Genomic DNA, 25,896 nt, shown 5'->3' with positions numbered 1-25,896 from the left:
CCGCTCCATTGGCCGCCAAGGTCGATCCGATCTTCTCCTAGGTTGTGCCACGCATCCCTAGCAGCAGCCGTGCGCGAGGGAAGAGGTGGCAAGCGGCTTGGCCTCCGTGTTAACCTCACCGGCGGTAACGCCAAGGAGCTTCAGCCGCCGCAGAGAAGCGCCGCCACAGGGAGATGTTCTGTCACCGTCGGCGTGTGTCCAGGTTTAGTCGCTCGAGTACCACTCGTCCCCATCGTCCTTCCCGTTGCCCTGGCATCTCAGGTGGATGGAGGAGGGGTTTATGTGGTGCGGATGAGAGGAAGGGGAGGGGTGCGGTCGTGCAGAGAGGTGGTGCTGCGGATGGAGAGGAAGGGCAACGCCCCTATCATGGTGTGCACACAAGGACGGAATAGGGAGGCGGCATGGTTGACGGGCGGATTGAGCCGGGTACAAAGTGTGGGTAGAGAAAAATTTGGGTGAAAAAAGTAGGGCCAAAAAGACAAACATTATTGGTAGGGTTTACACAGTCCACCTAGAGATCTTAAGCGGGTGCAAGGAATCTAAATTTAATTTATTTTATGTTTTTGCTTCTGGACCTTTCATAGTCCATGATTTTACACAGCGATGATGTACGTGTTGAATCTTTGTTTGAGTAGGCCGTAGGCTGGAATTCGAAAACCAAGATGTCCCATGAAAACTTATTGGTAGGGTTTGTTATGTCATACTCAGTTTTTTTAAAAACATAATACAGACATAAACACTCACATAAACGAATACACACTCACCTCCATGAATACATATATGCATGCAATGTTAATCTTATGGGCGCCTCCGAGAGACACATTCATGTTCGAATTTTATCATATTCGGATGTTTTGCCTCTCACTCACACTCGATTTTTTCTCATGCCATCTCTTTTCGTTCTTCTTTTACCTTCGGACTTCAGCGGGCTTTTAGGGTTTGTGGCTTTAGGGAGGAAGGCTTTTTATGTGTGTTTGGCTAGTCTAGAGGGAGCTTCGGTATGACAAGGTAGTGGATAATGGTGGTAGAGAGATAGGGGCGACATTGAACCCATGGTTAGATGGTGGAGGCAAAGGGGGGAGCATTCGAATGGGTTAACGTGTGAGTGGTTGTGGGCAGTGTGGCTCCAACGGCGAGGGCAAGTGAAGGTCGGATGGGTGTCGCGTTGGTAGGAGATGGATAGAGAGAGAGAAAATTGATCACAACTGACGGTTATAGGTCTAAAGGTTAATGGTCTATTTGAATGAGCTAAAGTTGAGTGCTAAAATTTAGCATATATTAGCAACTCATACACGTGCTAAAGTTTTTGAGTCTTGGCTAAAGATTAGTTCACCCTATTAGTACTTTCATTTGGATAAGCTAGTGATAAAGTTTAGCACTCTCGCCTATTATTACACTTAGATCCAAACAGGATCTAAATTGAGGTGCGAGAAGAAAAAATACCTCTGAATATCACATGGGAGGTAGACGATCACAATATTGGTATATTAGGAGTTGACAAGAAAATTGATATTAGGATGGCAGCGGCGATTAGAGGCAAAGTGAAGGATAGCACGAGGAGCGACTGCGTCCATCTTACAAAGTAGACAACATCCAATGCCGATGAAAAGTTTTGAGAAAATTTCTTATCTTAGAACTGAAACATTTTTGAACAATTGATTTAAAACGAATACAGTTATCGTGCTTCCCATTGAAACGAGGAATACGGATCGGAGGAATCACCTCAAAAGAAGAAACGGAGTCAATCACAAATCATGGCCGCGCGAATTTCCTCGTCGAGCACACGATTGGATTCCAACGAACCAACGAACAAACACGCGAACGCATGCAACAAGAAAGGGAAAAAAAAATACAACCACAAAAAAGGGTCAATGGCGAATCGTCGGCGCCCCGCCGTTGGCCAAGGCTGCCTCGCCGTCAGCTTCCCTGAGGACCTTCTCCACTGCGGTGGGCCGCACGAGCGGCTCCGGCAACGCAGGCAGCTCCTTGAGCGCGTCGGCGGCCGGCACGCGCTCGAAGTATACATGGCAGTTGTCGTTCTCCGCGGCGGCCAGCTCGGCCTCGACCTCCTTCCGGAGGCGCGCCGCGGCGTCCCGCACGGGCGCCAGCGCTGCCGCGGTGGACGACGACGACGAGGACAACTTCTTGCCCAGCGGGCCCGTCTTGCCGGCGGCGGCGTCCAGGACCGACACCGCCAGCCGGAGCCGCGCCACCGCCTCGCCGACGGAGCCGGGGCCCTGCTCGCGCAGCGCCCGCGCGCGCTGGAGGTTGGCCTCGGCTTGGAAGTAGGCGGCCTTGGCCTGCGCGTGCGGCGCCCACGACTTGTCGATCGGCTGCTGCTCGAGGCTGCCCAGATTGATGAACACCTCATGGTAGTCGTGGCTGACCTGCAAAACGCGGCGAGGGATGATCGTTAGGAAATATACTTGGCAATTGCTATTTCTTTTTCTTCAATTCAAAAAATAATGACCCTTCAGAAAAGTTCAAAAAATAATTTGGTACTAGATTTGGTTACTACAAGGTTTATTATAAGCTCCGTCAAATCGGATGTTTGATGCTAATTAGAGTATTAAATATAGATTAATCATAAAATAAATTCCATAATCCCGACTTTTTTGCGAGACGAATCTATCAAGTCTAATTAGTCTATGATTAGCTCATGTGATACTATAGTAAACATGTGCTAATTATAGATTAGTAGGCTTAATATATTCATCTCGCGACTAAACTCTACGCTTATGCAGTTAGTTTTATAATTAGCTGTTTAATCTTTCTAATTGGTATCAAAATATTCGATGTGACAAAATTTATTATAAACATCTAGAATCCAAACAGCCCTCAGACCAAGCTGCGCATATTGGCAGCGAACTTCACTTGCAATGGAATCTCCTTAGCTTGCACATAATTTTTTGGATTTATTAAATGCTCATTGAAACGTGATTTTAATTTGAACAGTGTAAATATTTTTTTTCTTGCATTATTAGTAGCGACGAGCCGACGACTAGCGAGAAGTGATTTTTGTTGGCATGAATACCCACCTGCTGCGCAATCTTGGAGCACAACGCCGCCGGCTTGCCGCCGGCGACGGCAAGCTCGAAGTAGCACTCGAGCGCCTGCACGAGCATGAGGCGCTCGAACGCGGCGATGCAGGCGTCCGTCGTGCGGGCTCCCGCCGCCGCCCTCAGCGCGCCCGCCGCGTCGCAGAGCGCGCCGCACGCGCGCCGTATCCCGTCGGCGCCGCGCCTGTCCTCGGCCGCCGCGGCGCGAGCCAGCTCGGCGGCCAGCGCGACCAGCGCCACCGCCCACTCCGTCACCAGCGACGTGTGCCGCTGGCTCTGGCTCTGGCCCTGCCCCGCCGCCGCCGCCGCCTTGGCCTTGGCCTTCTTCCTGTCGCTCTCGTCCCCAGCGTCGTCGCGCCACGCGAAGCAGAGCTTCTGCTGGCTGGGCCCGGCCAGCATGTTCGACGCGTAGATGACGCGGAGGTACGCGCGGAGCGCGGCGGCGGCCTCCGCGGCGCTGGCCCTGGCGCTCTCCGAGGCGAGCACGACGTGCGCGCGGGCGTGCATCAGGACCGCGAGGTCCGCGTCCCTCTCGGCCGCCGAGGTATCCCCCTCGAAGCGCAGCGCCTTCTTGCCCGGGAAGGACAGCATCGGCATCGGCGCCGGCGGGGACGCCGCCGCCGGCGCCTTGGCGCGTCGGAACAGCGAGTGCATGGCGTGCGTGGCCACGTCGCGCGGGAGGTGCGTGCCCGCAGCGAGAAGTTCGGCGGCGTTTGCAGCTACGCTTCTAGCTGATCGAGGGGGAGGGTTGATAAAGGAAAGGAGTTGGGTTAAGCTTGCGATTCGGAGGTGGATTAAGATGCTAATTGCTAAGCAAGAGATGGAGGCGGATTAAGGAGAGGAAGATGAGTCCGGACGCGAGACAGTATCATCAAGCCGTCGGAGTCATGGCGACGGGCGGAAGACGGGCTGGGCCCACACGGTTCGGCTTGGCGCGTATGGCCTCTTCGTGCAATGTCAACTGCTGCAGCTGGAGTTTTCCTTTAAGAATTTTGCAGCACATCTTAGCAGAAAAATATAAATAATATTAGGGGATCGTTTAGTTTTGAAACCGCAAGAAATAAGACACTTAAATTATCAGATACAGGTTTCTTGTTCAGCATCGCTAGTTTTCATACTCTGCGACGAAAGTCCAGGTAAATTTCCTGGAAAGCACTTGGCAGTTCACTTGGAACACAGATCCTCCAGCAAGAAACAATCCATGGATCAAACCAAAACAATATCGCCCATGTCGAACCAACAGATGGACATAAACACTAGCTACAAGTATTTTTTTTCACGAAATGACAGACACAGCAACTGAAGTAATCTAGGAAAATAGAACAAAATTTTTCACTTGCAAAATGTTTATCTCAAGTGTAAGCATATTACAACAGCAACATATTTGATGAATCCTATCTAGCAAAACTAATGTTTGGCCTTCTTCTTGGGATGCGCCTTCCTTTTCGTTTTAGAAGGTGCATTGTTCGACAAGGGTTGGCGCTTGTTCCTCTTCTTCAGTTTCGCCTTCTTTTGTTTCTTATACTCACTGTCAGGGTCTACGAAGTCGTCATCACTATCATCTTCAACTGGAACAGAGACATCCTCGTCCGATTCCTGGTTACCATCCTTCTCATCATCTGAGCTCAAGATTAAATCCTCAACCCGATCCTCCTCAGTAGCAACATCATCATGCTCCCGGGGTCGCTTCTTTTTCTTCTCCTTTGAGGTTCTGCACACCAAACTAAAGGTTTAATGTGTTTTTCATGCCAAGTAACAATGGAAACACCAAAGTATGAGGAAGAAAACAAAGTACAAGGAGGAAGGCAGAACATACTTGGGTTTTTTCTCTTCAGTCAGCCAGTTCTTACTGAAAGCAATGGTGGCTTCATCATCATCCTGCTCATCCTGTTGCTTCTGTGCTTCAGTTAACCTCCTTGAGAAGGTTGACGACTCCGCCCCCACAATAACACTGGTTGGGAAGAAGGAATTAGCAAACTCAAGGCCAGTAATCAGTATGCAGTTCCATACTTACAAGATGACCATGACACGTTCTTGTGGTTTGTAAAGACTATAAAAATGTACTATGTTCTACAAGATAATATGAAGGAAGTTTTCCAAGCTAAAATGCAGAGGGTACTTGTTTGTTATATAAACTTAGCTAAACATGGTCACATGGAGGGAACCAACCTAGTCTCATCCAGAGCATCCATCCTGTCCTGTGCTCTCTGGTGCAGAGTAGCAACATATTTTGAGAGAGGGCTGCAACGCTCTTCCTTTTCGGTCTGTTGGGAATGAACATTACAAGTTCACACAATAACAGAAGAATGGTAGTAAAAAATAAAATAATGCGCAAAAAGCAAAACCGTTAAGTCAGTAGAAGGATTCATGCCTGTAGAAATGACTCTACAGCTGGATCATTGGGTGAAAATGCAATCCCCGCACGTTTTGACTTAACGAACTCAACATTGGCCTCTATCTGAAATCCGACATGATGATAAGCTATGTGTGCAATGGATCAAATACTATAATCCTAAGTCTTCCACAAATGCTTGACAAACCTGATGGATAAGATCCTTCATTTCCTTCCTAAATCTGTCAGCTTTAATGGTTTTGCAAAAGCTTCGGAGCCGAACAAGTGGAATGAAGGACATCTCAAAGAAAGCGATGGAGTAGCTCCAATGGGCCAGATGTTTAGCAAGTTCATCAACCACAGAATAAATGCAGGCTTCCTGAAAGGCACGTGTCTTAACTGTTTTCTTGTCCACCTGTGTCACAAGATAACTGTTACAAGCTTCTTCAAAAGGCATGTTCCATGATAAAAAAATTGCATTGCTAGAAAACACACCTGTTTAACACTGAACATATTCACTGCTTTGCCTACACCTCCATCTGGACGTCCTCTGAGTTCTTTCATTTCAAGCATATCAAGCAGCAGGGAGGACACCGGAATGAAGGTACCAGTCGCTTCAGCAATGCAATTAAGCATCTTTACACACCTAAGGCGTACAGGGAAGTAACGTGCACTAGGTACAAGGCATGCCACGCCGTGAATTATTTGGGTCAATGGATAAGCAAGAGGTCGGAATTCTTCCTCAGAACTACATCCGCACACAACACTGGTCCAAAGCTCAAGGCAGAATATGTATTGCCAATCATAAACCTTTTGGTAAGATTTCTGCACAAGAAGTACTCATCAGCAGCCAGCAACAGAATAACATTGCTGTAGTGTAGGACAACAAATAGTTTCCTAATCAACAGAGGTAGGGGGAAGAAAATAACATTCAGAAAAGTGAGATCTTCTCAATAAACGAGGTGCAAGAATAAGGGGATTGCTCAAGATATTACGAATGTAACAAGTATTAGAATGACTTGTACAATACCAGAAAGGTAGTTGAAGAATTGAAATACTAATAGTACCTCCATTTGTTTTTTCGTTGATTTGCTAACTTCTTTCTGCTTTTTGTCCTTTGCTGACTTTCAAAATAAAACAAGAGGCACATAACTCTCTGTCAGGTTATAGGTAAACAATGAAGTTCCAGTGCATGGCAATGAGTTTAGTATATACCTTTGGTCCTTTTTCAGTAAGAGCTCCTCTTAAGATAACCGCCAGTTGACGGATGAAAACAAAAGCATGCTGATATGCATTTTGTGGATCCAGACTATACAATTCTCTGACACAATTTCCAAGGAATTGAATGTGTTGCAGTTTTGATCCACTGATGGATTTGGACAATTTGCAGTTTACCAAATAAGCCTTGTAGATACCCTTGAGGCATGTGTCAAGGCAATCTGAACCTAATTGAATGCACAAGTGTCGAAGGAACATAAATGAAACAAGAGGCATTGCACCTCGTCCTCTAGCCCAGGTATGAAGCAGAGCCTATAATTGAAGCATGCAAAAAAAAAAAGTAAATAAACTTTGTAGATGGACTCCAGAGGCAATGGCGAAAGCAACTGCATAGGCAGAACAGAATAACAAGCTACACACCTTAACATACTTCCTCAGGAGTGATGGGAAAGCTGCCAGAAAAACAGCAGATGCTCTGGCACGGTGTATAGTAAATGCTATCATTTGCTCATCAGTCATCTCTGTTATCATATTAAGTGCATTGGCAAGATAGATCCTCATCAGATTGCCATGCCTCTTCCATGGCTTACTCAGCATCAGTTCACTGATTGTCTCTTTCTTCCCTCCAAAGCTTGGGGCACCAAGTAATTGACGGAGGACTCTATCCATGTGTTTCAAAACAAAGTGCATTACTTTATCAAGTACACTACCAGACATGACACTGAATTTTGGAGCTGAATTGTCCCCTTGATCTTCACCATAATGGCAGGCTCGCCGAAAAGCTTGAAGAATAGAACGAATAGAACCTATCTTCTCATTCTGCACTCCAGCGCACCAGGAATCAACCATTTCCATTGTAATAGGTTTCACACTTTGCTTCAGTTCTTCTTTGGGAACAGGTTCCTCATTATCAGAAATCCCAGCTTCCTGGGCATCCTAAAGGTAATATTCAACGATGAGTCCACTCTCATGCTTCTATTATACAAAACTTACAAAAAGGGATCAGCTTACCTTGATTTCATTATCATCGAATTCCAACAAGCCTTTATCGTTCTCTTCTAAATATTTATAGAACTCAGGATCCTACAACAAAGAAGTAAATAAGTCTCATAAACAGCCAACAAGGATATGGTGACGTGCAGGGGAAAAAAGGAAAACTAGGAAGGGGAGAAACGATTAATTCGAAGAACAAAATTGAGCATCTAATTGTGGGCCTGAGGCTAAATGTGCAACTAAAGTTCACACAGTTCAGGATTTAAGCGTTCAGTATCAAGCAGACCACTAATACTAGCCAAAAACTATCTACCACAAAGAAAGCATTTTGCATTTAATCAACCAGATTAACTTGAGCAACTAAGAAACTGGAAAGTTATATCAAAGAATAAGTGACAAAATGCTATGACAATGCCATCTTCCACATTCGATGAATTGGGAAGGCGAAAGTTTTGGTGTCTCAAACATGCAGGAGAGCTGTGTGTCACTGTACTGTATTAGAGAAAGCACAAGAAATGCCAGTCAATTTAAAAGCCCCTTGAGGCAAAGAAAACTGGAAGAACAAAGAAAAACAAAGACAGAAAAAAAAGAGCTCACATACAAGATACAACAAACAGAGAGCGTGGAAGTGTAACTTCAAGGGATCACTCATCGGAGGATGGATATGCTTAAATTTAATGCAACTGCAGTGTAGGTCAAAACATTGATTATGCGGGCATTCCTTACACAAAGTTGTCGCATATCTACCGCTACATTACAGGAAAAATGAGAACAAAACATAGAAAATAATTATTGTTAACTCACTTATGGTACCAACATAAAACAGCTAAATATCAATCACTGTTAATTTGTCATGCACCACTCGAGGAACTTCGTCCTATTAATACTAGTTTGCTACCATGGAGTCAGTCCATTAATTCATTTCTGAATCAATAAAACAACTATCCATAAGGTCCACCACACAATTTCAACGTGAATGCATACAGACCCAATAACTTCCAGCTATTAGGAAAAAACCACACCAGCTTGTGGAGCCAATTTAAAAGCATGAAAAAGGCGCAATCTAGCCTAGCACTCACATATCCAGGCAACCAGTAAAGCATTGAAAAGAAAGATGAGCATAGTGGGCAGAACCAGTAACGATCAACAATCAGCTTATGCTGCTAGAAATTGTTGTTTAATAACTAGTAACAATGGATATAAAGTTTAGTTCGCAGGAAACACAGAGCAGATATCGGAAGGGACGGAATCAAAACCTTTTCCGACAGCCGCTTGAGCTCTGCCACGTGCTGCTCATCCTCCTCCTCATCCATTGCATCCTCCAGCTCTTCGTCCTCCTCATCGTCGTCCGAGACGGGCAAGTCCACTAAACCCCCACCAAAACCACAGCGAAACAATGGCCAAACCGATCAAACAGCTGGACAAATCGGATGGAAGAGTAGAGAGTGGCGTACAAAATTGAGGTTGGGGTGGGGTGGGGAACTCACCGTACTCGTCGGAATCCGACATGCTGAGCGGCGGCGGCGGCGGCGCCGTGCGGCTATGCCCTAGTGGAGGCGGGCAAGGAGGAGGGAGGCGGCTCAGCAGCAGCAGCGGGCACTTGAGACTTGAGAGGGGCGAGAGGGCCTCCGACGGGTGGGGTTGTCAGTGTATTTGTGGGCTGTGAAAGGTTTCTTCCATCATGTAGTTTTTCCAGGCCGAATCGATCGTGGGCCTAGCAAGACTGTCGAGAGCGCCGCCATGGTTAGCGTACAAATGGGCCTAGTTCTGCTATGGGCGCGACACGAGCGCCGCATCTTTGCTTTTCTCCGGCCTCTATTTTGCCCACGACCAAATCCACCGCATCAGCTTCATGGGATCGAGGGAAGCTCCAACACTTCTTCACGCCGATGGACGCGGTTATCATCGGCTCTATTCCATTGACCACTAGGAGACAGGAGGATTCCTAGGCATGGCATTACGAGAGGACGGGCGTCTTCTCGGTATCGGCTTCCCGAATGCTTGTGCAAAACAGAGAAACCAACAGAGCCTGGTTAGAAGGTTTCCCCAGCAGATCAGATGTAGGGGGAGATGAAACTGAGTGGAGCACACAATGGAAGATCAAAGTCCCTTCGAAGATCAGGGTTTTTCTCTGGAGATTGGCAAAACATTCGATTCCGACGGGAGACGTCCTCCGTCGGCGGCACATGGCACCTAAGGATGTTTGTCAAATCTGTGGCGCACGGGATTCCTGGAAGCACTCCCTGCTGGAATGCAACATAGCCAAGTGCGTCTGGGCGCTAGAAAAGGAGGAGACAATGGAACACTTGTGCAACCTTCATGAGCAGAACGTAAAGGCCTGGCTGGCAGCCGTCAGTTCATCTTTACCGCAGGTGGAAACCATAAGGGTGATGGTAACACTGTGGCTGTGGGTTATCTGGCACGCCAAGAGGAAGGCGATATATGAGAACTCCTTTCGGAGCGCGTTATCGACTCATTGCTTTGTGGACAGATTCATATCTGATCTCTCTCTGTCAGGGACACGAAGGGAAGTGAAAGAACGACCAGTACTGAGCTCTCCAAGATGGCTCCCCCCTCCGCAAGGGCTGATGAAGATCAATGTAGATGCTGCTATATCCAAAAATACTGGTCTCTCTTCAGCAGCTGCTGTCGCAAGGAATGAGGCGGGACAGTTTCTAGGAGATCATCAGTGACCATGGAAGGTATTACTGATCCGGAGACTATGGAGATTTTGGCGTGTAGAGAAGGTCTAGCTTTAGCAAATGATCTTTCTCTTCGCCGAGTACAAATGGTCAGTGATTGCATCAACGCAGTGAGGAGCCTGTCAGGTCCTACGCTGGGGATCTATGGCCACATCATAAAGGAGATCAGGGCGGTAGCGACATCTTTCCAGGAGATGGTTTTCGTCCATAAAAGTAGGGAAGCTAATCAAGACGCGCGCACATTGGCGAGGAGCTCTCTCGATAGATAACTCGATAGGGAGGCATGTGTGGTTCTTTGATCCGCCGGATGGCGTTTGTTATTCGTACTCGTTACCTAGTTAATGGAAGTTCCTACCCCCTCTAAAAAAAACTTGAGTCCCTCAAAAACAGAAGATCCAAACCCTACTAATTTGCTGCAGCCTGCAGCTTGGAAGTGATGATTCTATAATTATTTAGCAGAACTGTATGAGGTTCAAAGAAAGTAACCACCTGGAAACATTCAGCGAGGAAGAAGTCTACGTACCCCCCTCAAACTATTAGGGTCGGAGCACTTAAACTCCCAACAATAAAACCGGACAGGATATTTAGCGTCCTGTTCTATCAAATTCGGTGCACTTAACCCCCTCTAAGGGTTTTGCTTAGCGGTTTCACCACGCTAGACGCTAACGTGGTCTCTTGACTCGTGGGGCCGGCTTGTAAGCGACATAGGGCGGGCTAAAGGAGGAGAGGAACTATGGACCCCTTCGCCTTCCTCTGTTCTTCTCGCACCCTCTCGCTGGCTCCGCCCCTTCCCTCCGGTGATGGGAATGGGCTGCGGGCGGCGAGATGATGATCTTCAACCAGTTCCTCGCCTCCTTTAGTGGTTTTGCTTCCCCCGCTCGTACTTGGCGGCGAAGTGGCCAACGTAGCCGAAGCTCATGTCGAGCTCCCGCTCAACCTCCTCGGCGCCGTCGGAGCCGCCACCTCCGGCCCCGTGCTCCGGGATCGGGACCTCAGCAGGCGGCTTGGGCACCTGCGACGCGGACGCCGGTGACCGCTGGCCGAGGCGGCTCGCTTGGTCGTCGCCCCCATCTGCCCCCGTGCGGCGTCCCCGCTCGCTCCGCCTCCCGCCCCCTCTCCCTACCTCCGCCGCGTGCCGGCGGCGTGGGCAAAGGCAATGCGGACGCCGGCGACCGCTGGCCGAGGTGAAGCGCCACGGACGCCTTGATGTGATTGGCCGGGGACGGCGGCGGGAACGTGCGACGGAAGAACCTGCACGGCGTGGACGCCAAGGTCGCTGGCGATGACGAGATGCCGTCGGGGAGCCCGAGCAGGCTCCCCGTCGCCGCCCACCACGCCGGCGTCGCCCCCGTCCTGCTCTCGCGTGGCGTCGCCGCCCGCTCCGCCTCCCGTCCCCTCTCCCTACCTCCGCCACGACCGTGATGGTGGTCGCCCCCAAGCCGCCACCGCCGCCGCCGCTCGCGTCGACGCCATCCAAGCCGCCACCGCCGCCGCCGCTCGCGTCGACGCCATCCAAGCCGCCACCACCACCGCCGCCCGCGTCGACGCCGTGCACCTTCCCCGGCGGACGGGAGAAGAACAGAGGGAAGGCAAAGGGGTTCACAGTTCCTCCCCTCGTTTAACCTGCCCCATGTGTCGCTTACAAGCCGGTCCCACGAGTTATGGGAAACGGCAGCGTAGCAGCCGAGACGAACCACCAAGACTATCATCCAACCGTATATCAAAGCGTGCTAGTGCAAAACGACGGCCACGCAAAGCTGTAACTCGGATTCACATTGAATCATTGATGTTTGCTACAAATTGCAACGATACATCACGCCCACGTATGTATGGAACAATACAAACTGCGACGCGCGACTAAACTGGGGGAACATACACTTCCCTCGAACAAAATTTTGCTGTTCCCGGCAGGGCGTTGCAATTGCAACGGCTACACTTGAGCTTCCTCCTGCCAGGTGCCCCCGAGATGAACTAGCGGTTGTTCAGGTGGGGGAGGAACCTCATGATCCTTGGCTGGGAGGCAATTCTGATTTGTTGCTCAGCCGGAGCTCCAGCTTTATGTTCATGGCGGCCAGCTCGGCCGCCAGGTACCTGAACACGTATGGCATCGCCACGGTCTCCATCCCCTTGCTCGTTTTGCAGGCCTGGCACACTAAGTTCTTCGCCAGCTTCACCGTGGGTAGCCCGAGCATCTCGCGCTTGTCTTTCTTCTGCGTGTCGGATTTGATCACCGTCGCGGTCAGTAGGCTCCCGCAGAAGGAGCACACGTCCGCAATGTGGTAGTCCGAGCAGGAGTGGAGCCTGTCGTGCAAGAGGTAGGAAGACCCGTGGGCGAGGAGCGCGTCGCGCTCCATCTCACCAAACCGGATCCCTCCGCCATGCTTCCTTCCTCCAATGGGTTGTCTTGTCACCTGGTCTATACGACCAGTAGTGCGGACCTGCATAGACAAATTAAAAGAGTATTCAGTTATAATCCAAAATTACAAGTGATGCTAGTACAAAGAAAGTGATATTTCGGTTTCCGATACAGTTGTCAGGCACAACTATAGGGCTTCTTTTGCATGGTCAGTCAAATAAATACATCAGGGCAAAGGTCCTCCAATTCAGTACTCCCTCCATCCCAAATTATTAGTGGTTTTGGCTTTTCTAGATTCATAGGTTTTGCTATGCACCTGTCTCCTAGACATAATTTAGGATGGAGGGAGTACCAAAGAAGACAGAGGGGGGAAACCTAGCTACCTACTTTGGAGAAAACTCTTGCCTCGCATTTTTTTAAAGAAACAGAAGAAAGGTTAAGCTAATGGATATTGGGTGCATGAGGATATTGATACAAGGCCCACATGTCACTCAAATGTAGAACAAACAACAATTGCTCACCTGGAATTTATCTGAGACCATATGCCTAAGACGCTGGTAATAAACAGGTCCAATGAAAATCGCACACTCCATCTCAGTTCCAAAAAATCCACTATAAAGGGTCTCTGTTCCATGATAACCAAACCCATAAGATGCAAGCATGGGACCCAGTTCATCCACAATAGAATCAGATTTACGGGGATGCTTGCCCTCCTTTTTGACAGAGCTTGAAAAAGGTGTGGCATCAATGAACTTTCCATGCAGACTTCCAGCCTGCGCCAAATTCAAAGTATATTTAAGCAGAACGGACTGCTATAATAGGCATACTCCTCCCCTTTTTCTACAAGGCGTATTTCGTTTCGTTAAGACAAAACTCTGACCAACAAAAACTCCATTAATATTTCATTTATGTGATACAAATTTTTAAATTGAATATGAATAGAATTTTGATCACATGTATCTTTTGAATATGAATCTAATAACATCGATTTTGTGTCACAAAAATTATGTACTAATAGAGTAATTGTTTGTCAAAGCCTTATAATTTCAAACAGAGGGAGTATCTAGGAACAAATATTTCAATACAGGCATAGAACCTTTAGAAGGATGAAACCTGTCAGACAGTATTCAAAGTGAATGACCACCAAAGGTGACTAGGGACACTTTTCAAAGTGAATAAAAGACAACCATACACCATTTGAAATACAAACGATACTGTTTCTATTTTTGTGCGATTTAACATTTTAGGAGTGCATAAGCATTTACTAAAATAGGTTTAATTCGAGCAACTATAAGATCATACCAAAAGCTAGTCTCACACAGGAGGTAAAGCACCAATCAAAAGATGCCAACAGCTGTATAAGATCACTGCTGTAGAAATGTTAATATGCCAACAAATCTTTAGTACCTAGAAACATATGGTGTTAAAGTTATGTAGTATCAAATTAACTTCATTTCAGATATTCCTTCTGTGAAATAAACGCAGTTGTTAACTTGCTGTATTTTTTTAACTTGCAACATGATACAGGTTTTCTCAGAACCTAGTGAGAGAAGTAAATATTTGTACCTTTGCTGCCATAGACTCCAAGAGCATTGCTATAGTCATTCTTGAAGGAAATGCATGAGGGTTAATGATAAGATCTGGTCTCATGCCAGTATTTGCAGAGAATGGCATGTCAATGTCAGGCCACAACTGAGAGCAAACACCCTTTTGCCCATGTCTGCTGCTGAATTTGTCACCAATTATGGGGTTTCTTACACGACGCAGACGAATGTTCGCCTGTAGAAAGATCAACACATGACTAGATCACAAAGACAAATTTGAGATGCTTGTAGTCAGAAATACGCTTTTCCGAAACTCATAGCACAAAATGCCATATGAATTTAATGATACATAAAATTTGAGGATGGTATGTTTTTAAGGAACTCAGAAGATCCACAACTTCTGTGTGATTGTTCTGATACCTTTCTGCCAATTGAAATTCTACTGAAGGTTACTTAAGTGTTCGCTTACCTTCTGAAAGTCACCTTTCGAACTTGCCCCATTGACAGCAACATAGTCAATATACGCTGGCTCCGAGCCTTTTAGTTTGACAGGCCTTATAGCGCCTGTGAGTCTGTTATAGACACTATAGTACTGCTCATTTGGATGTACTGTCTGTCCATGAAAATACATGTAAAATGAATTCAGTAACTGTTCTTGCCAAAGGAAATAACTTTTTTAATATATAATGAACAGATAACTACCTGTCCAAGCCGAGGAAGGCCATCTGAATCAATAGCTGTGCTTGTATCCCTAGATAATACACTCTTTGCAAAGATTTCTGGAACATTTTCTCTGTTTTTCTTGGATAAGTCAATGCATTCGGTCTGCAGAAAGTTTTCACAAGGAAAGGGTTATTTTTAATGTTTTTTAAAAAATTGAAGGGCTGCTGAGAAATGTTTAGTTCCGAATTAGTTGGTTGAACCAAAATTTTCCAAGCTTCCGCCTGGAGGATATTTTCAATGTGCATCATAATGTGAGGAACTAAATACAGACATTATGCATGTTACATACTTTGTATAGCAAAACATTTTACAATAAGTTACACATTTTCACACTAACATTTAAAACAAATCAAATAAAAATATGGTACTATATGCTCTCATTTTCTTGTGAATACAATATCTTTGAATGTTCAAACAATTACATGGTACAACAGATAATTACACACTGCCCGAATTCGATAAAATACAGGCACTGTACACCATCTGATGCTCATATAAAACACGCTTGGATTCGCATGTATGTCCATGACATTAGGGAGTATCACTCTCATTTTCAAGATATTTCAAAAGCAAAAAAGTAGTTTTTGTAAGGGAAAACCAATCATGAAGAGCAACTAAAGGAGGTTTGAGTGCTTCAAGGGGTGCGCACCAAATTGCTGGTTAATTTATTTATTGCTTTTTCCATCAATTTTCGGTTTCCTTGACCATATGTGAAAACAGAGCGAGTAGTCAGATTTATATTTATAACATTCAAGACTCAGAAGTTTTTTGGCTAGCCACACTAGTGCAGCCAACATTGCCTAAATTAGGAAAGAAAAGTTGGAAAAATGAAATAGCTGTCTACAAATGCTAAGGCATACAAATGCTAAGGCAGTAGGAACTAAAGCATGCCTTGGATTGCACCCATTACACCAATACACCATGTTAAAGAAATTATATTAAACCTGACTGCACTAGATTATAAACATAACTTGCCTGGTAAATATGTCCACGGAACATTCCACGATCAACAGCTGATTTATTCAGTATCATGGCATCCTCCATGTCATAACTATATCGAAAGAATGATTTCATCACATAAAGCAAGATTAAAAAAAATGATGATACTGCATATGAAAGGCATACCCTGTGTATGCTAGCACTGCAACAATAGCATTCGTTCCTGATGGAAATTCATCCATACAATATTTATTATATGTAGCTGTCCGAACAATTGGTGTCTGAGGGGTCTACAGAGCATCAAAGAAAATAGAGAAGGTTAGCAACGATTTCCAGGAATTGGTGTAAATTGGAGAAAAAAGTTACACCCATATGTCAGTCTGTGTATCACACAACTAAGCAGCAGACAAATTTGAGTGTGACTGCTAACAAATACATCTGGTAATACCGAAATGAATCGGAAAGATGACCAATCATATTGCAAGAAGCAGAGGGTATTTGTCAAAATTAGCATATCTCATGCTTGTTTCCCTTATTATACTCTTCTCACGCCACATCTTACAAAGAAAATTTTAAGTCTTCTAGTTGCCCATGTCCAGGTGCAACAAGGGTTTCATAATTATAGTAAAACATAACCATAAATAAAAATATTAGTCAGACCTTGTCGTTAGACAACCAGTATGATGAGGTGCACTCAAGTTATGGGTTTAACCTGAAGTACTAAGTCATAAACAAACCCTACAAACTTTGACGGGGTTTTATGTCATGTTTCCTAAAAAAAAACTATTGCACGATATCAATATGGTAAGCTACAAATTGCCCAAAAAAATAAATGATCTATGAATTCTGAAAAGATATTGATGAGATATATCTTCCCCATACATCACAAAGCATTTGGACTACACACTGGAACTATAATCAGACAGAGATTACCGACATCTAGTGATAACTTAAAGCTATCTGGTAAACCTGGCTACATTACCACTACTAAAAACATAAATGTATATGTTCGAGTGTTTAAAATCATTATTTCCTCAGGAAACATGCAAGTGCTAAGTATGCTATCAGGCTACATGTCCACTACAAGGAGACAACTTTAATAATGAACCAAACAATGAAGCTCTTTTAATAATTGTTTAATAATTTTACAAAAGAACAAACCTGTAGGTGGAATGCTTTTACATCAGTACGGAATTTTAGAGCTTGTCCACAAAAACCCATGGTTTGCTTTGCCATCTGCAAACAAGCATGAGGATTGGTCAGTCCAAAATGGAAGCGCATTACCCATCATCACACATGATCAACTGATCACTATAAAGACAAGATGTGACTGCTGACCTGGCATTGGTACATGTTCCTAGGACTTTGGTTGTGATCAGACCAAGGTGTCAGATTGGCAACTACACTAAGAATAGCAGTAGGGTGGATTTCTTCATGAGTTGCAGGAAACATTTCTTTTCTCCCACCATCCCCACCATCAGGACACCGTATCTCCATAAATGCCTAATTTAGAATAAAAAAATGAAGTCTTGTGCTATTGGTAAGAAGTAATATAAGACACAGAAATTGATTAAAATAAACCTGTTCAAATGGTCCAATAAGCTCAATACTTTGCTTTCCACCAGGTACAATAAAAAGATTTTTGACAGGTCGAACAAATCTTGCTGGGTTTGTAAAAAGGTAAAGGCCAGGATAAGCTCCACCAAGACTAAGAGGAATGTAGCCAACTTCCAGATCTTCCGGAATCTGATAAAAAAATTAAAATATGTCCCTGAGTTTGAACATGAGGGGAAAATTTCAATATATGAATCCAATTAAACAAAAGCATGATAAGAAAAGAGAACAGACCCCAGAGTGTGCCAGAAGTTTCAACTTCCGAAGAAAATTAACTGTTTCCTCAATTCTAGCAGAAGAAATTGTACCAAGAATACATCCATCCAAATGTACATGTAGTACTTCCGGGGGACCAGATCGTTCAATCCTAGGAAACACTGGGTTCATTCCAACACGAACCAACTCAGCAGAGAGTGACTTCTTTATTTTCTCAAAATCTTTAACCACCCCTTCTGAATTGTAGAACGATGAAATACCTGACAGACCAAATATAAGCTGGAGCTAAGAAAATGACAACGATGGATTTTAGCTGCATTGTCCCCAAAAAAAAACAAGGACACAACTATAAAAACATTTAGACAGAAAATGCAGACACAATATGCTGTTAAAGATGAAAGAGAAACAAGTCCAGTATGTGAAAGGAAGTGGAGTTTAGGGGAGGTTGTGCGGATTCAAATTCTAGAGAAATGACAAGATGAGAATATCTTACGGCATGTGGAAGTCATATGGTTCAATAAACCACAAGGCTCTCCATCAGGTGTATGAACTGGACAAAGGAAACCCCAGGACCTACATGGAAATTTTCAGTACAACGGATGCAAGGAAACAACAGGGGAATGGAATTGAGAGGATAACATACTCTGGAAGTAACTTTCTAACAGCTGTTGTGCGCATTTTAGCAAAAGCAGCACCCCTATGAACAGAACGGAAGTGTGAAATATAACGATGAAAGTTGAGCCGTTCAGCATGAATGGTCATCCCATCTCTCTGCAAATTTAACAACAAAAACCATTTTTAGTTCCAAATATTATGAGAAAACAGTATAAACCTAGCAACATTAGATGCATAACATATTGTCAGCATTCAGCTTTACAGAAACAGGTAGTATACTTGTAATCCATGTTGGGCTTCTCTTAATCATAAGAAAAGGAAGCAATTTCATCAATAAAATTAAAGGCATTGTAAGAGATGCACCTGTGGAAGATCCAATCCTGATTGTGAATTCACTTTCCCAATCTTTATCATACTCTCGATAGCTCTACCAACAGATGTTGTGTGTTTAGTAAGAAATTTTCTTACTTCCAATGCTGCACAAATAACAGCATATTTATTGCGTAAATGTAAAACATGTTGATATACCAAAACAAAGTTAGGCACAACACATCAAGAAACAGATAAGACGACCTAACTGATCATGTGAGCAAATAAACTGGAAAATTAAACAGTCTAATTGAACCACAGTATTCATAATTTAATTGGTCAATAATGCTTTGACCTCATTATTCAGTGTTCAACTATCTCGGTTTATGGCATGATCCAACTGGAAAGATTAACCAAAATATACAGAAAAATGTCATGGCCACACCTTTAGGTCCTCAGGTTCAAATACAGCATGCATCACCATTTCAACCCACATGCTAGAAAATATATCTTATGCACGAGGGTCTCAGGTGACAACATTCTCAAGACTGCTGGGTTGTCTAGCTGTGATTCAAACCAGTCCAAAAAAGTGGAATCAAGTCGAGACCTTCAATGTAAAAAATTGTACCGACATGCTCTCATATCAACATCTCACATCCCCAGCCTTCAAAAAACAGGATTTCCAACGTTGTCCAATGTTTATAAGCATCTGTCACTTAATTCCTTCAGGCCAATGAAGATACTACCCCAGCATTTGCATTCATTCACATTGGATTTTTCTTATCCCTTCTCATTGAAGGAACCGAGTTAGAGTCAAGAACAAATTCCCTTAAATGTGAAAATCTCATAATCATATTTCAATAGCAGGGGAAAGGATGAAGATAGGATTCAAATTCTTGTATTACCAATGGTCATGGGAGATAAGGGTCGTATCCTCTAAAAATATTGTACTGCACTCTCCTTTTCCAAGAACCCAAAGCCAAATATAGACACTTACTGTTTATATTCATCATCCTCACAGTCATCACCACATCCACAAAAATCTTATAGCAAATATTGTGCAGCTGAATCCAGAACCACAAAATTAGTGGGGATACAGCTGCAAATGCAATTATCTGTAGCTGTCTACACACAGCCAAAGTTTGATGCTGTTGCTCTTGCATGATGCTATTGTTACTATACCAGAGTACATAAGTGATTCTATTTAGTTTTCAATGAATTCAACTGTTTTGCCCCACATAACAGAGTACATAAGCTAATTTTTTGGCATAAAAACAGTAATGGAATAGCGTACCGTTGTTGAGATCAAAACTTTTGTTCTTTGTAGCCTCTTCAATGATTAAACGTTTAGACTTTCTTAGCCAATCCTGAAGTCTATCCTGCAGATGTCAGCAACAAATTCAAACAATGAGAAAAAAACAATATTGAGGTCAAGAAATCATGTTTTGCACTAAACAAATCTATGCTCAAGTATAAAAAAGAAACAGCACCAAGTATGGGGAAAAAGTTTGACAGCATGACAAAAGTGCAACTTTAGTACAAAAGTATAACATCATTACAGCTTTGACGTAGATGCTCTCCAACCTTCATTTCCAACCACATTAACCACGCCTTTATTACCTAAGTTATCTAATCCCAAATCTTAGATGATGCAATAAGTTCAGTTGGCGAAGGTTCAAGGTTCTACATGCCTCACTGAGGCAGCTGGCTCAAGATGGCAGGGTTCATGGCAAAGGTGAGCATAAAATGGTTGATTTTGGGCCATCCTCAGAATCTACAACTCACTAGGGAGGGACAGCAATCGCTCGAGGCAGTTTTGAATGAACATGTTGTAACCCACATTCACAAACATCAACTATTCACTGGTTCATGGGAAATGTGGAAAAGAAGTTAGAGGAGAGAAAGAAAGGTAAATGGCCATTCGAAAGCTGGATTATTTTACAATGCAATGAACTTTTATAGTGGGCATTTTTCCAATGATATGGGGTCCTTTTCAAAAAAAAAATGCCAGAGAGTTCAGTAACCTTCAGAAAAATTGTGATTAAGTGCCCAGGCAAGAGAGCCTCCTGGAATTGTAGTGCGTCAGGATTGTCAGGCGAAGCAGTTTGGTCTACGATGGCATAAAGTTTCTGCAGCATAAATCTAAAGCAGCAAGTGTAATAAGAATGTCATAATAGAGGTTAAGAAGATAAAACTTTTACAAAAAAAGTAAGATAATAAAATTTAAATTTAAACTCACATCAATAGATTAAATTTATCATGGTTGTTTTCCAGGTGCACAAAAATATAGTCCTTCAGAACCGCTTTAGCAACCTAAACAATGTAGAATGGCCAAAGTGAAGCATGATCCATCAGCAGTATGTCAATGTAAACACTAAGAAAATATTGCACATTACAGTTTCATAGTCATAATGTTCAAATCCTTCCATCACAGATCGGAAGTACTTTCCTGCATTTGGAAGATCATAATCAATGTCAGCATACACGAGGTATTCAAGGGATTCTAAACACAGAAAAAATTAAACTCATAAAGTACCAATATGCATCAAGCATTGCATGCGAGTCAAAAGGGACAGGTCTCTGACTTCGTCAAGAATTATTTGTGCCCTTTCACCAATTAGTTGCGTACTAACAACACCCTTTCTTCTTCCATATTTATCACTGTAGCAGCATGTCAAGCTTGTAAAGATTTCCCGGTCACTCGTATCAATAAGGGCCTGTCATTTAAAATTCATAATCAAGTCAATGCAATGCTGAAGCGACATTAACAATACAATCTAGACTAAAATATTATAAAGAAAGAAGCATGGTGAGCAAAACATGTGACAAATCGAACACTACACCACAAGTGCGTGATACCTATTTCGATGGAAAGATCCAAGCCTTCCAGAAGATGGGAATAGAGATAGAAATGCACTTACTTTCTATTGAACAAACAGATTGATCATCTCAACCAAAAAAAAAAACAGAAGGAAAAAACAAGTAGATTGATAACCTTAGGGCAAAGAACAAAACAAGTTTGTGGATTAACAATTTCGTACAACACAATTCAACAGCTAAAAATGGAATGCATCAACAGAGGACTCCAGGTCCTTTTTATAGGCAGTTGCTGCATTATACAATGCATGCCGAGGGTACAACATTAGCAGATGTTTACCAATGCTAACTAGCATTTATCCATACAGAATATGTCACTGCGCACAAAGTTATGTATTGTATTGCTGGTTAGAAATGGTAAGCATCTTAAGGAGACATTGATAGCTTGTATACCTTGAGGACAATCCCAACAGGAAGCAGAAACTCTCTACCCCCCAACCTATTAAACACAAATTCAAAAGGTCAAATTGAGGGAAAAGAGTTACATATTTTTTTACTCACTGTTTACGAGCATAGATCTTACCAAAACCCAAGCCTTGCACTTCCATTTTGGAGGTAATACAACTTTATTGTCACACTGGACTGGTCTGTATGGACACATCTGTAAAAAACAAAAACAGAAAGGAATAGTAAGGCAACACACACAATTGCAACTCCGATGTTATAGTTATACCTAGTAGGCAACATGCACAATAGATCAAAGGTCCACACCAAGGGATCGGGAAAGGATACAAAAAAACAAGGTTCTTTGAGAAAAGAAAATACAGAGGAAAAGGGCAATGGCTTTCAGTCACTAATTTTTAGACATTGTCCAGCGCTGTCTCCTCTTGTGCATCAGCATTAATAGCATTTGTGCAATGCTCCAAAAACATTACGCAATACAGGATCTGGCACTACAATTATTCGGGTCTTAGTCACTGTGAAAATTATTCTTTCATTTTACCAAGTTACAAGTACAGTATCTTGTAATTTTGTAGCAATAGATCACACCATGTCTTTTGGAAGTACAAATAGCTTATCCACTAACTCTGTCTTAACTAAAATATATTTCAAAGTTAGCAGAAAAGTTGTACTGGGTAATTGTAGTTTTTTATGTACTCAGTAGTCAGCAAACTTAAAGGTTTTGCAAAGATAATCAAATTGGATAGTAAGAAAAAGTAGGAATTATGTAGAAACATGAAAACTGGAGTCAAAATAGAGGAAAGTACATTGCAGTTGGATATTGCTAGAATGACAAAATAAGCTACACCCAAGATTAGACCATAAGTTATCCAAGCATCATGCCTCATTTATTAGTGCACAACCTTATGACAACTGCTTTGTCAGTGTATCCAGCACCACGTTTAAGAAAAGAACCACGCACCATGCCCATAGGCTGAAAATCAATAAAAAAGAACTCATCAGAATGATGCTATCTAGTTCAAAATGCTGGCCTTGTAACATAAGGCACAGAGCAAAGCTGAATCTGCCTTACATAGTTACGCTTTTGTAATATAAGAATCCTTATAAGTCTCTCCATCCCGCCACATATGAAGTACCTAAACAGAATTTCAAAAGTGTATCAGAATTATTCCGGTAACATAGGGAACAAGTTCATCACAAAGCTATATTCTGAACACACAGGACAGGGTACAACTTTAGATTTCCACTTTGCAATACAGCATGCTCAAAAGAAAAGGAAGACATTTGAACTGTAAACCCGTGGGGCACAACAAATAAATGCTTCAGAAACTATATTATTTTTTTCTTACTCAATGCGTAATCCATATCAAATATGGAATAGTTTCAATTCGGTGTGTTACCTTTGAAAGAACAGGAAAATAGACACGAACAAGACGATTTCATTACTTTGAACAGTACAATCGCTAAATATTTCTCCTAACTATACATAGTCTTTTTCCCCAAAGGCAAGTTCAGTAAACTTATACTAAAAAAGCACAGCTCAACGCAACAAACCTGACCATACATTCCCTCATCCACATGTGCAAGAGAACGATAAAAAGGAAGCATGACGCTAATGAGAATCACAAAAGTAAGATAGTACCTAAATAGCAAGTTCAGCAGTCAAAGATAATGGCAAGGTTAAAGATTTTGATGCTCTATTTCCCAAAAAAAAATAACTTAATGAATACTACAGTAGCACATTAAGAAAAAACAATGAAAGGATGCGCTGATACGGTCAAGTGGATGCAAATGAAACATACTCACCCGCCCATTTCGGTTGATTCTTCACCATGGAAAACTAATTTATGTGGATCAGCATCTCTCAGATGGCACAATTTTGACTGGAATTACAAGAGCGTAAAGTCAGGGAGAATAGTTGATTGACATATACTTTGTGAACCATTATGATTTTGATATCTCCATAAATAATGTGTGGATATAATATGCAATGATTTGTCATGGATAGTACTTCCATAACGCTATAGTTTTACTAGGCTCTAATACTACAACAGAATTAAGCGGTCAAAGATTAGTTTTGGAACAGCACAAATGATCAGAATGACGCCCTTTTGCGACTAGAGGGATCAATCACTAAGATGGCACCGAAAGAGAACCAAAGCACTAAAATCAACTCACTTATTAGCCTCTATTAGACCCATAAACTCCAAAGTCCAAAAGCATAGAAACCTTATCCATCACAAAATTATTCCACGGGAAATGACATTTCACGAGTAGAAAGGAAAGGGTAACAACCATCAACATAATAGGCAGATGGCCAAAATTGAAGGTATGCCTGATTTGTGCCCCTTCTTCATTACACTGGAGGCAGACGTCCACTTTAAATTCCCCATGATATGTAATTCTTGCTTGCCTGCACTGCTCCAACCGAAGAAAATGGGAAAAGATCAGACTAGCAAACACCTCTCTAAGTTACCAAAAGAGTATGTTACTAGTAAAACAGGAAAAAAAAACTTATATTCCAGAGGAAATATGACAAACCTCCTGGGGGTAGAGGGGTACACCCAACCGACCATCCCTCATTGGCGGCAGCACATGACCTTTCTCCAAGGTTAGTATACACAATAGTTAAGGGGGGCAAAAGAAAGAAAATAGGGGGTGGGGATGGGAGTGGGGGTTGGGTGGGGGGGGGGGGGGTGTTCAAGGACCAAGCTGTTTGGTGTAAGGTTTGCTGAGATATCTAAATATCAACAAGCTTAACATCCTTTGCATACTGTATTTGACTATTTGAGTGTCGTCTGGTTTCAGTGCAATTCAGTATCCTCACCCAGAAAATCAGTCAAACAGAATTCCAGTACGTGCTTCAGTACCTTTACACTGAGCCGTGGAGATTAATTACTATAACTATAAGCAAAAAAAATCCCAGTATATCATAATTTCATTAAGACATGAACCATTTCACAGTAAATCAGCATTAGCTACTAACTAGGTATAAAATAGTTATCGGCTGTTGTGCCCTCTATAGCTACCAACTAGTAATAGCAACTTAAATTCAGACGGTGTTACCTCTCAAAATTAACTCTCACATGAGCAAAACAATTCCACGCAAAGGGAAAAAAAACAAAAAAAAATGAATTTAGAGCATGGAGGATATTTTTTAGGATTGTGCTGGAGTTGGGGTCCTTGATCTCCATGGGGCGGATGCTGCTGAGCATCTCTTCCAGCCCCGCATCGAGGAAGTAGTCGAACGATTCCACGTGCGGCCGGAACAGCTCCCGCAGCGCCGCGTAGTCGCCTTCCTTGGCTCCCGCCGGCGACGCCGACTTCGTCGCCTTGTCCATGGCCGGAGGGGCGGCGTGGCTCCGGGCTGTGGCTACGGTGAGCGGCGGTGGCGGCGGCGGCGGCGGCGGCGGCGGCCCGGCGCTTGGTTTCGGCGGGAAGAATAAAACCCTAGAGAGGAGGAGGCGGCGGCGGAGGGGTTTAAGGCTGCTGCAGAGTGCAGCCCTGCAGGGAGAGGAAAGAAAGAGCTTGGCTTGTGCGTTTGCTTGAAACTGGTCCACATCCGACAGAAGAACCCGGCCCAAGTTGGTGAAGTCTTGAAGAGACACATTGGGGAGTTTGGCAACGTCTGAGTCGTTCCTTCAACATCCAACGCCGATCCGACGCCAAAGCATGCGCGTGTGCTAGTGCGACTAACGGCTCTGTCGCGATAGGCCCAGCAGCTTGTTGAATGTGAGACGATTGGATTTCAAATCTATGATGATAATTCTTTTTTACGGAATACAATGTATATGCAGCAAACTTACTTAAACGAGCATCTTAAAAATATTAAGCCGTCAAATTTTTAAAATTGAAAATGTTACATCAAACAATTCACTTAGGATGCAAGTCGATCAGAGTTGGTTGACCCAAGCAATGACCCATTCTACCCAACTAGCTTTTTGGAGGATTTGGGTCGACCCAGCCTAATATGATCTCTGATTTTTTGGTTTTATGT

General features: G+C 43.5%; 3 protein-coding genes across 4 annotated transcripts; all 3 read right to left on the bottom strand.

Moving 5' to 3' along the window:
* Nucleotides 1-1,700: 1,700 nt before the first annotated feature.
* On the bottom strand, nucleotides 1,701-4,024 carry LOC112877664 (pH-response regulator protein palA/RIM20-like). Its single transcript, XM_025942015.1, has 2 exons — nucleotides 3,039-4,024; nucleotides 1,701-2,387 (listed from the first exon to the last, which is right to left on the bottom strand). The coding sequence occupies exons 1-2, from the start codon at nucleotides 3,711-3,713 to the stop codon at nucleotides 1,869-1,871; spliced, it is 1,194 nt and encodes a 397-aa protein (XP_025797800.1). The 5' UTR covers nucleotides 3,714-4,024; the 3' UTR covers nucleotides 1,701-1,868.
* A 237-nt stretch (nucleotides 4,025-4,261) lies between these two features.
* On the bottom strand, nucleotides 4,262-9,224 carry LOC112877594 (nucleolar complex protein 2 homolog). Its single transcript, XM_025941935.1, has 12 exons — nucleotides 9,090-9,224; nucleotides 8,859-8,968; nucleotides 7,621-7,692; nucleotides 7,030-7,545; nucleotides 6,607-6,921; nucleotides 6,459-6,515; nucleotides 5,887-6,216; nucleotides 5,600-5,806; nucleotides 5,431-5,517; nucleotides 5,229-5,323; nucleotides 4,876-5,010; nucleotides 4,262-4,770 (listed from the first exon to the last, which is right to left on the bottom strand). The coding sequence occupies exons 1-12, from the start codon at nucleotides 9,109-9,111 to the stop codon at nucleotides 4,467-4,469; spliced, it is 2,250 nt and encodes a 749-aa protein (XP_025797720.1). The 5' UTR covers nucleotides 9,112-9,224; the 3' UTR covers nucleotides 4,262-4,466.
* Nucleotides 9,225-12,050: 2,826 nt separating this feature from the next.
* Nucleotides 12,051-25,451, bottom strand: LOC112874426 (DNA-directed RNA polymerase I subunit 2). Of its 2 annotated transcripts, XM_025937739.1 has the most exons (27): nucleotides 25,054-25,451; nucleotides 24,441-24,514; nucleotides 24,195-24,317; nucleotides 23,706-23,782; nucleotides 22,972-23,035; nucleotides 22,802-22,872; nucleotides 22,021-22,098; nucleotides 21,891-21,936; nucleotides 21,157-21,337; nucleotides 21,017-21,069; nucleotides 20,860-20,933; nucleotides 20,645-20,762; nucleotides 19,915-19,999; nucleotides 18,675-18,787; nucleotides 18,340-18,467; nucleotides 18,190-18,269; nucleotides 17,715-17,956; nucleotides 17,448-17,612; nucleotides 17,205-17,369; nucleotides 17,028-17,102; nucleotides 16,053-16,156; nucleotides 15,903-15,978; nucleotides 14,907-15,029; nucleotides 14,674-14,817; nucleotides 14,227-14,439; nucleotides 13,182-13,433; nucleotides 12,051-12,742 (listed from the first exon to the last, which is right to left on the bottom strand). In XM_025937739.1, the coding sequence occupies exons 1-27, from the start codon at nucleotides 25,238-25,240 to the stop codon at nucleotides 12,305-12,307; spliced, it is 3,549 nt and encodes a 1,182-aa protein (XP_025793524.1). In that variant the 5' UTR covers nucleotides 25,241-25,451; the 3' UTR covers nucleotides 12,051-12,304. The 2 variants fall into 2 exon arrangements, with proteins under 2 accessions (XP_025793524.1, XP_025793525.1); XM_025937740.1 differs by lacking the exons at nucleotides 22,802-22,872; nucleotides 22,972-23,035; nucleotides 23,706-23,782; ... (1 more) ...; nucleotides 24,441-24,514; nucleotides 25,054-25,451 and adding an exon at nucleotides 22,782-22,801.
* Nucleotides 25,452-25,896: the final 445 nt, after the last annotated feature.

Source organism: Panicum hallii, chromosome 9 (genome assembly GCF_002211085.1).
Source record: "Panicum hallii strain FIL2 chromosome 9, PHallii_v3.1, whole genome shotgun sequence".
NCBI classification, from domain to species: domain Eukaryota; kingdom Viridiplantae; phylum Streptophyta; class Magnoliopsida; order Poales; family Poaceae; genus Panicum; species Panicum hallii.
Note: the sequence above shows the minus strand (reverse complement) of the source record. Positions and strands in the feature narration are given on the sequence as shown.

What these genes read in the sequence shown, in the direction of transcription:
- LOC112877664 (XM_025942015.1), bottom strand. Translation starts at nt 3,713, where the DNA reads ATGCACTCGCTGTTCCGACGCGCCAAGGCGCCGGCGGCGGCGTCCCCG. An exon ending in GCTCCAAGATTGCGCAGCAG is followed by an intron (nt 2,388 to 3,038) that starts GTGGGTATTCAT and finishes CGCGTTTTGCAG; the next exon opens with GTCAGCCACGACTACCATGA.
- LOC112877594 (XM_025941935.1), bottom strand. Translation starts at nt 9,111, where the DNA reads ATGTCGGATTCCGACGAGTACG. An exon ending in TTACTGAAAAAGGACCAAAG is followed by an intron (nt 6,516 to 6,606) that starts GTATATACTAAA and finishes TTATTTTGAAAG; the next exon opens with TCAGCAAAGGACAAAAAGCA. An exon ending in CTGTAGAGTCATTTCTACAG is followed by an intron (nt 5,324 to 5,430) that starts GCATGAATCCTT and finishes CATTCCCAACAG; the next exon opens with ACCGAAAAGGAAGAGCGTTG.
- LOC112874426 (XM_025937739.1), bottom strand. Translation starts at nt 25,240, where the DNA reads ATGGACAAGGCGACGAAGTCGGCGTCGCCGGCGGGAGCCAAGGAAGGC. An exon ending in GTTAGAAAGTTACTTCCAGA is followed by an intron (nt 18,270 to 18,339) that starts GTATGTTATCCT and finishes ATTTCCATGTAG; the next exon opens with GTCCTGGGGTTTCCTTTGTC. An exon ending in GGAACATGTACCAATGCCAG is followed by an intron (nt 17,103 to 17,204) that starts GTCAGCAGTCAC and finishes GCTTGTTTGCAG; the next exon opens with ATGGCAAAGCAAACCATGGG.